At 40.9% G+C, this 10062-nt stretch overlaps 1 protein-coding gene across 1 annotated transcript; it reads right to left on the minus strand.

Moving 5' to 3' along the window:
* Nucleotides 1-249: 249 nt before the first annotated feature.
* On the minus strand, nt 250-934 carry LOC123399104 (basic blue protein-like). The gene is made up of 2 exons (XM_045093525.1): nt 663-934; nt 250-563 (listed from the first exon to the last, which is right to left on the minus strand). The coding sequence occupies exons 1-2, from the start codon at nt 829-831 to the stop codon at nt 364-366; spliced, it is 369 nt and encodes a 122-aa protein (XP_044949460.1). The 5' UTR covers nt 832-934; the 3' UTR covers nt 250-363.
* Between the last annotated feature and the right edge of the window lie 9128 nt (nt 935-10062).

Consider the following 10062-nt stretch of genomic DNA (forward strand, 5'->3'; position numbering starts at 1 on the left):
TCATTCTAGCGGTAGTAGTCGTTTGATCGTCCAAGAACCTCTAAGTAATTTTTAGTGTGTTTGGGGTGCTTTGTACTTTGCTGAACTAATTAAAAAGAGAGTGTGAACCGATTTCCTGTGATAGACCTTCACACACGTTTGCTCTTAATGTTCAAAGTATGGTTTGTAGAATGGCAAAAACTTATTCCTACTCATATATTTCCAATAGCTAGTCCAAATAGATGTTGGTTTCCCTAAAAATATGATGCAGACACACAAGTAGGATCAATTGATTTCTTCTATCACCAATTTATCATGGGATAGTATACCATAAAGATTTGGTACAAAGTAAAAATACATAGACACACATATGCGCGAGATCAATTAAGCAGTGACAGCGATCTTCATGCCCTTCTGGCAGTGGCCCGGAACGCTGCAGAGGAAGAATGCTTTGCCACCGCGGGCAAGCTGGATGTGGTCATTGCCGGAGGTGTAAGCCCTCGACGGGCCAGAAACCGTACATGAGTTGTAGTCGGCTTCTCCCACCTGCACCACGTTGTGCATACTCGGGTTGTACTTGAACACTATGTGCATCAGTTAACACAAGAATACAGATCAGAACATATATTCATTCATATATATACTTCAAGTATATCTAATCATTTGATCTTTAGAGTTCTCACCAAGCACGTCGCCGGACTGGATGCGCTTGCCATTCTCCCAACCGGAGACGCCGAAGCTCCATCCCTTGTTGTCACCGACTGTCCACTCTTTGCCATGCACAACGGAGGTTGCACAGCAAACGGCCAGAAGAAACACTAGAAGGGTGGGTACGATGGTTCCCCGTGCCATTGAACGTGTTTCCCTTGACTTCTTCTCGCAACCGAAGATCACAAGAACAACAAAAGGAAACAATAGTCGATACCTCAAGTGATGATTTGTGTTTGATCTCCTTCTTGTATGATATATATAGGCTTTTAAAGCGGCGAGCTAAGATCATTCTTTTAATGTGCTCAAATAGTGAGAATCGTCCTTTAAATGAGAAAAATCGACAATCATGATCTGGAACATTAGTTAGTATATGCTACCAAATCCTCCAACTTATATCATGAGATCTAGTATTAATGGAAATGAACATGATGCATTTATTTCCCTAATTTAAAGATATAGCAAATATTTCTTTTTCCTGGATGCATTTGTTGTGCATAAGATATTTATATATACTAGTATTAGATGATATATTTATAATAAGCTAAATTTTGGAATACAAAATCATTTTTAATATGGAGAAGTCAGTAAAGGGGACTTTTAAACCATAGGTGCTAAAGGATGATCGAAGGCCATGATTTGCGACTGTCTAGTCGAATCAGTTGAAATTAACAATAAATTTTCAATAAGTGGAGTATTAGTGAATTTTCCATGACTTCGGAAATTTTAAAGCGTTTGATTTGTATAATAATTTTGACTAGTTTAACAAAGGTGTAAGTTCGGTGGGATCTAAGAGAACAAAACTTAGAGGGGAATTTATGAGACTAACTAATAAGATGCTACCAATTGGGACAAAGACGACAGCTTCAGAGGGCACTACAGGAATCTGAGACTTTGCCGTCTGCCAGGGCTGACGGCAAAGGGGTGAACCCCGGACGGCAAAGCCTTTGCGTCGGTCAGCTGACGGCAAACTAGACGGTAAAAAAATATCTGGTGAAGAGGTTATTTGCCGTCTGCTTTTGGAAGGCGGACGAGAAAGAATCTTTGCCATGGGGGGGGGGACATCATATAAAATGGGACGGCAGATCCGCAAACGCTCCCGTTAAGTGCTAACTGCATGTTGTTGGACCCACCTTTTCTTTCCCGTCTACCCTCCGCCCTTTGCCATCTGCCCTCCCCTCTTTGCCGCCAGCCATGTTTCAGGCCGACGGCAAAGGGGGGCACCCAGCCCCTCTCCCCCTCCACCTTTGCCGTCAGCCCCTCCCACCTTTGCCGTCAGCCCCTTCCCCCTTTGTCGTCAGCCATGTTTGAAGCCGAGGGAAAGGGACACTCCCGGCGTGTTTCAGCCAGGCTGTTCTAAGCCTTTGCCGTTTGCCGCAAGAACTTCGCCGTCGGTGGGCGGACGACAAAGGCTCAAAACTTCCCATGTTTATTTTATTTTCTATTATATCCAGCTATTTTACAATAATCAGGATATATATATATACATATATATATATATACATATATATATATATATATATATTTGACAGAAATAATTTTGTTTCCGTACTCATAACCATATTAAAATAACTTTGATCCATAATACATACATATTATGCAAGTTGCATCCGTACCAAACCATATATTACACCAGTTTCATCCATGCATACAAAGTTTCATATATATCCATATACTACAATAGTTTCAATACAAGCTTCGGGGAAGCCATGGTAGAAGAAACCATATTCAAGCATTCCATCAATATAATCCAATCTTCCCGTGAAGGGAATGTAATCTGCAAAATGGCAAATAAGAAAGTTAGAACAAGAAGACTAGATGAAGAAGATAAGTATAGGTTATTTTGGAGAGAACTTAGCTAATTATAGGCCATTTGATAGCTAAGTTAGGTGGAATAGGTCATCTTGGAGCTACATAGCCTTATTATGTCATTTCGGAGAGAACTTAGCTAAGTATGTGTCATTCTAGAGCTAACTTGGATAAAATATGTCATTTTGTAGCCAACTATGATTATTAAGCCAGTTTGAGACTTATTATGTCGTTTTTGGAGCTAAATTAGTCCTTGTAATGATCTAACCAAGGTTCCTATGATGTTTTCACCTAACTAAGCTAATTATGTCATTTTGTAGGATAATTAGCTAAGTATGTATTCGTTGGATGAGTCTAAGCTACGTAGAAGAAGAAAGAGAAGAAGCAAGAAGAGAAGAAGAAGGAGAAGAAAAAGAAGAAGAAGAAGATGGATGAGGAGGAGGAGAAGGAGAAGGAATAGGAGAAGAAGAAGAAAATAAGAAGGACAAGATGAAGGAGAAGAAGGAGGAGAAGAAGGAGAAGGAGCTTCTCTCCTCCTTCTTCTCCTTCTTCTGCTCCTTCTCCTTCTCCTTCTTCTTCTCTTCTTCTTCTTCTTCTTCTCTTCTTCTTCTTCTTCTTCCTTCTTTTCATTTTTCCTCTATCTTCTCCTCTTCTCCACTTCTTCGAGCTAAATTAGCTAATTATGCCTTTTTGGAGCTAATTATGTCATTTTGGAGGATAATTAGGTAAGTATAGGTCATTTTTTATTAAATAGGCCATTTTTTAGCTAACTAAGCTATTTATGTCATTTAGGTGGAAGCCAAGCTAAGTTTGTTGGATGAGTCTAAGCTACGTAGAAGAAGAAAGAGAAGAAGCAAGAAGAGAAGAAGAAGGAGAATAAAAATAAGAAGAAGGAGGAGGAGGAGGAGGAGGAGAAGGAGAAGGAGAAGGAAGAGGAGAAGAAGAAGAAAAGAAGAAGGACAAGAAGAAGGAGAAGAAGGAGGAGAAGAAGGAGAAGGAGCTTCTCACCTCCTTCTTCTCCTTCTTATTCCTCATTCTCCTTCTCCTTCTTCTTCTCTTCTTCTTCTTCTTTCTTCTTTTCATTTTCCTCTATCTTATCCTCTTGTCCTCTTCTTCGAGCTAAATTAGCTAATTATGCCTTTTTGGAGCTAATTATGTCATTTTGGAGGATAATTAGGTAAGTATAGGTCATTTTTAGTTAAATAGGCCATTTTCTAGCTAACTAAGATAATTATGTCATTTACGTGGAAGCCAAGCTAAGTATAGGCCATTCTAGAGCTAACTTGGGTAAAATATGTCATTTTGGAGCCAACTATGATTATTAAGGCATTTTGGAGCTAAATTGGCTAATTATGTCATTTAGGTGGAAGCCACGCTAAGTATATAATATTCATGAGCTAACCAAGGTTATTAAGCCATTTTGAGCCTTATTATGTCGTTTTGGAGCTAAATTAGTCCTTTTAATGAGCTAACAAAGGTTCTTATGATGTTTTCACCTAACTAAGCTAATTATGTCATTTTGTAGGATAATTAGCTAATTATGTCTTTGTTGGATGAGTCTAAGCTACGTAGAAGAAGAAAGAGATGAAGCAAGAAGAGAAGAAGAAGGAGACTAAAAAGAAGAAGAAGGAGGTGGAGGAAGAAGAGGACGAGAAGGAGAAGGAAGAGGAGAAGAAGAAGAAAAGAAGAAGGACAAGAAGAAGGAGAAGAAGGGGAGAAGAAGGAGAAGGAGCTTCTCTCCTCATTCTTCTCCTTCTTCTCCTTCTTCTTCCTCCACTAGTAGAAAACATGGTTTTGGTTCGGGCCTGGCGAGCCCATTAGTCCCGGTTCTTCACGAACCGGGACCCATGGGGGAATTAGACTCGGTTCTTGAGCCCAGGGGGCCGGCCGAGGCCTCGTGGTAATTGGTCCCGGTTCGTCTAGACCCATTTATCCCGGTTCTAGGCACGAACTTGGACCAATGGGCCGCGCTCCTGGCCCACATCCATTGGTACTGGTCCGTGCCTTGAACCGGTATAGAAGGGTGGGATTTAGCCCGGTTTATGCCATGAACCGGTACAAATAATTTGACTATATATACCCATCGCTGCGGCAGGGCACTCTATTTTTCTGCTCGGCGAGGGGGGAGCATTTGGGTGCTCTAGCTCACCTCCTATGCACGTGAGGTGTTCGATGAAATGCCCGAGCCACACTAGTTAAGCTTTCTCCTCTCGAAGCTCGACCTCGGAGCTCCATTTTTCCCAAGATTTGTCTAGATTTAGCGGTCCGTCACGCCCCGTCCCCGTTTTCACTGCTGGGGCACGTCCATGTGTAAGTCCGCAATGTCGTCTGCAAGCTCCTCCGCAGACAGTGAGGTAAGTTGATTTGGATTTTTGCTTGACATTGGATTTGGGGATTTCTCATCTAGGGTTTCGCGGGATGGGCCGTAATATGCGCCTTTCTGGCTCATAGGTGGATGGCTGCGGGATTGTGCAGTTCCAATCCGAGTTTTTCATTCCGAATCCAAGTTTCTACAGCCTTGAGGAGCGCTCCAATCACCGTTGCCCGGGGCATGGGGTAATTCCTGCTCGCCGTGTTTCTTGGGGTGGAGCAAGAACGAGAATAAGGTTTTTGTCTTGTTCACTCGATGTAATTCCTCAAAACATCATTTCGTACTCTGTTTTCTTCGATTTATTACAAAGTTATGAATTTCACCTAATTATGTGAAGTCTGATTTAACAACTTCCTGATGAGTGTGATTGGGTTGTTTGGATTGACCCCCCTCCCACTGAGCTAGTGGGGCAAGCTTTTGAGGAGCTCCACGGTGGCCTTGAACGTAGTTGGATCAAAGCTAGTAGGCTGGAGAAGAAGGTTATCGATCTGAACAATGAAAACAATAAAATGCAATTGAAGTTGAAGAAAAGCAATGACTCATGGAAACAATGGGGTTTCTCTTTGTTCTTGGCATCCGCATTGTGGCTAGTTTAATTTCTATTTGGTCTAAGCAAGCCAATTAAGTGGCAGTGTGTGTGTTATGTTTCTGCTAGTGTGTTGTGCCCTAGATGTAATTTATCATTTGTGCACTATTGCGAACTTGAGAAAATGTAATGTTGTGCCCTAGATGTAATGGATATCATGTGTTGTGTTAAAATTGTCACCAATGCGTGGTAGTTCGACACATAATGACAACAAGAGGTGCAATTTTGAGCACCTAGCAAGATATTTAGGGGCAAAAGTGAGCAATCATATGATTCCACAACACACTCCAGCATTAAACATAATAGATTCCACAACATGATCAATTCATCTAACGTTAAATAACAGTTCACACTCAGCATTAAACAACAGTTCACACTCCAACATTAAACAACAGTTCACACTCCAGCATTACAAAGCAACAGTTGTTTAACAACATCTAACATTAAACAGAATAGATCCACAACATGATCAATTCAGTTTGCACATCTTGCTCCTTGTGTTGGCTGCAGGATTAGCAGCCTTGCTCCTTGTGTTTACATTTGATTGCATGCCGCCCTTCGCCTTCTTCTGTAGTGAACCCCACTTTGTACCTCTTCTAGCTGGCCTTTTGTAATTCTTCTTTGGGCTGAGAAACATGAACACAATCAAGATCACAGTTCATTTCAAATGCTTTTCAATTTCATGGTCTTATAGCTCAAAATAATCAGTAAATGCATGAAAAATAACAAATGAGTCAGAAAGGGTTGTAAATTGATGATGTGGCTGTGAATGGTGCATTTTGAACACAGAAAAACTAAGGAGTTCAAATAAGTTCAAAAAAATGAAATCCCTTTGTAACAGACGAGTTTCCGTATGAAACCCTGACACTTCGAAAGAGATTGTCCGTTTTGTACACGAAGTGCATCCAGTTTTGCCGTAACCCTCTCAACTTTCTTGCACATTCTATGTGGATGAAATGATGATAGCATGCCAACTTGGAACCTTTTGAGAGTTCATTTCAAATGCTTTTGAATTTCATGGTCTTATAGCTCAAAATAATCAGTAAATGCATGAAAAATAACAAATGAAGTCTGAAAGGGTTGTAAATTGATGATGTGGCTTTGAATGGTGCATTTTGAACACAGAAAAAATATGGAGTTCAAATAAGTTCAAAAAAATGAAATCCCTTTGTAACAAACGAGTTTCCGTATGAAACTTTGATACTTTTAAAGAGATTGTCCGTTTTGTACACGAAGTGCATCCAGTTTTTGCCGTAACCCTCTCAACTTTCTCGCAAATGCTATGTGGGTGAAATGATGATACCATGCCAACTTGGAACCTTTTCAGAGTTCATTTCAAATGCTTTTCAATTTCATGGTCTTATAGCTCAAAATAATCAGAAAATGCATGAAAAATAATAAATAAAGTCAGAAAGGGTTGTAAATTGATGATGTGGCTTTGAATGGTGCATTTTGAACACAGAAAAACTATGGAGTTCAAATAAGTTCGAAAAAATGAAATCCATTTGTAACAGACGAGTTTCCGTATGAAACCATGATACTTCGAAAGAGATTGTCCGTTTTGTACACGAAGTGCATGCAGTTTTTGCCGTAACCCTCTCAACTTTCTCGCACATGCTATGTGGGTGAAATGATGATACCATGCCAACTTGGAACCTTTTCAGAGTTCATTTCAAATGCTTTTCAATTTCATGGTCTTATAGCTCAAAATAATCAGTAAATGCATAAAAATAACAAATGAAGTCAGAAAGGGTTGTAAATTGATGATGTCGCTTTGAATGGTGCATTTTGAGCACAGAAAAACTATGGAGTTCTAATAAGTTCAAAAAAATGAAATCCCTTTGTAACATACGAGTTTCCATATGAAACCGTGATACTTCGAAAGAGATTGTCTGTTTTGTACACGAAGTGCATCTAGTTTTTCCCGTAACCCTCTCAACTTTCTTGGACATGCTATGTGGGTGAAATGATGATACCATGTTGACTTGGAACCTTTTGAGAGTTTGTTTCAAATGCTTTTCAATTTCATGGTCTTATAGCTCAAAATAATCAGTAAATGCATGAAAAATAAAAAATGAAGTCAGAAAGGGTTGGAAATTGATGATGTGGCTTTGTATGGTGCATTTTGAACACAGAAAAACTATGGAGTTCAAATAAGATCAAAAAAATGAAATCCCTTCGTAACAGACGAGTTTCCATATGAAACCCTGATACTTCGAAAGAGATTGTCTGTTTTGTACTCGAAGTGCATCCAGTTTTTGTCGTAACCCTCTCAACTTTCTCACACATGCTATGTGGGTGGAATCACTAGTGGGGACGGGGCCTATAGTCCCGGCCCGTAAGGGGCTTTAGTCCCGGTTCACCAACCGGGACCAAAGGGGCGGGACTAAAGGCCTAATCTTTAGTCCCGGCCCTGTTCCAAGACGGGACCAAAGGTGCTCCACGTGGGCGCCTCGGAGCGCTCTCAGGGGCGGGCCCTTTAGTACCGGGTCTTAACACGGACCGGGACTAAAGAGTTTTTGTAGATTTTGTTTATTTTAGGGTTTTAGGGTTTAGGTGTTCGGGAGATTAACGTGATGCCTCGTTTGGTGTTCGGGATTAGTTATCATATAATTCTAAATATACATGTTTATGCATATATATATATATAAGATTAACTTATCTTACAAGCGAGCATATATATACAATTATATGGAGATCTGAATTATCGGACTAGAGCTCGTCTATTCGATTACATGGACCAACATCAGTAATGGCCCTAGCTACACTAAATCGTCCTTTGTCATCTATAGCTTCCGTCCTCAGAAAGGTCGCAAGCTCCTCTGCAACAGCAATCGCGCGTTACTCTGGTAGGACCTTCTCCCTCATGGCCGTGTACTATATAAGAAGAGGAGATGAATATGAATATCAATCATGATAACAAAGAATGACGGGTAAAAATAGAGGTGTGAATGTTCATTGCTTACGTCGTATCTGTGATCCTTGTGCTCAGAGGTAAACGTGCGAATGGTCTCGCAAACATAGTATCCGCATAGATGCGTCCCCCGTGGCTGCTGATCGCACTTTACGAGAATAGAATATATATAATCAAAATAATAATCTAGCATCATAAATGTATTGACAATAGAAGTATATCATACTACTACTAACCTGAGCGGCTCTAAAGGTCAGCTTCTCAGGCTCAATACCTGGAGTCAGCACTTGAACCGCTTCCAAACCCTGCCCGACAAGGAAAATGATTTGCTAAGTTTTTCATTAATTGATATATCAGAAAATCATCGAAAGAGACCGATAGAGCGCAAGAATGATTGAAATTACCCTTGGAGCATGTCCTGCAGGCTTTGGAACTGTTCCAAGGGTCTCGATAATGGGTCGAAGGCATCAACTCTTCCCTTATCAATTTGAATGTCCAACAGAATCCAATGGAAGGTGGACATGTATATATATATATATATATATATATGTGTGTGTGTGTGTGTGTGTGTGTGTGTGTGTGTGTTAGTAACTTATCAATTACACTTATAAGTGAATGGACACAACAGAGTAAAGACCCTCACTTGAAGTTGTATGGAAACAGTATGTGGTCACAGAAATTTAGATCTGTTAGAAACCTTAGAAGGTTTTCCTCCGTCTCCTTGGGTTTATCAGTTAGCGTCGCTATATGTATTTTATCTGGGTCAATAAACCCAATATTTAGGATGTTCCTACTTTTACATTCCAGAATCTTCATTCTGCATAATAGAGTACAAGTTATATGTACACAATGAATTGAAATAACTAAACAAGTTATATGTAGACAACGAATTGAAAAACTTACAGACAATAGCAACTCATAAGCGATTTGTCGAGGGCGTCGGCATTGTACATCTGGAAGAGTTCATCAAAGTCGATATGGATTTCTTCGGGGCGGCCGTAGTACTCCCGTGGGACACTCGCCACGATCATAGTTGTCCCATTCTTTGATTCACTTAAGTACCATGTATGCAAGTAACGCATATTTGTTGGGAGATCATCTTTGCTGACCAAAGGCGCTCCCATGACAAACTGTGGATTAGGGGCTACCACAGCCTTGGGTAACCTATCGTCTTGGGAAGCCAAAACGTCTTCAACCGGGATACCCCATTCATCCGCCCACTTCTTTGCTAATTCCAAATCGGGCCCCTGCACCAGAGGGGGAACATTCTCGGGTAACACCCTGAGGGGTGGGATCGACTGTTTGGCCTGTTGTCCAAGCTGAGGAATGTCTGATCTTTTTTTACTTGTAGTTGAACTTGATTTGCTCCCACTTGCACTTGCACGTGATCTGCTCTTTTGCCCTTCCTTCTGCAATGTGCGTGTATAGTCATCAGGCTTATGGTGTAAGTCATACTGTGATGGAAGGGTCGTGAAGTATTTTGCATATGCTATTTGCTTCTCGGTGTATTCCAGGCGGTGCTCGAGTTCCTTCTTTTTCATCTACGCATCATGATGTTCCTTTGCTGTCCTGGCGTTCTCCTCGGCGGTACGATCATAAGGTCTGATAGGAAGATTAGCAGGAGGTACCTTTGGGAGGGGCGATAGTTTGCGCTTTGGGGAGCTCCGTCGCTTAGAAAGCATCGACGGAGCGTTC

Source organism: Hordeum vulgare, chromosome 5H (genome assembly GCF_904849725.1).
Source record: "Hordeum vulgare subsp. vulgare chromosome 5H, MorexV3_pseudomolecules_assembly, whole genome shotgun sequence".
Classification (NCBI taxonomy): Eukaryota; Viridiplantae; Streptophyta; class Magnoliopsida; order Poales; family Poaceae; genus Hordeum; species Hordeum vulgare.

Coding starts and splice junctions, on each gene's coding strand:
- LOC123399104 (XM_045093525.1), bottom strand. CDS start 831: ATGGCACGGGGAACCATCGTACCCACCCTTCTAGTGTTTCTTCTGGCC. Junction 564..662: donor CCAGTCCGGCGACGTGCTTG/GTGAGAACTCTA, acceptor TGATGCACATAG/TGTTCAAGTACAACCCGAGT.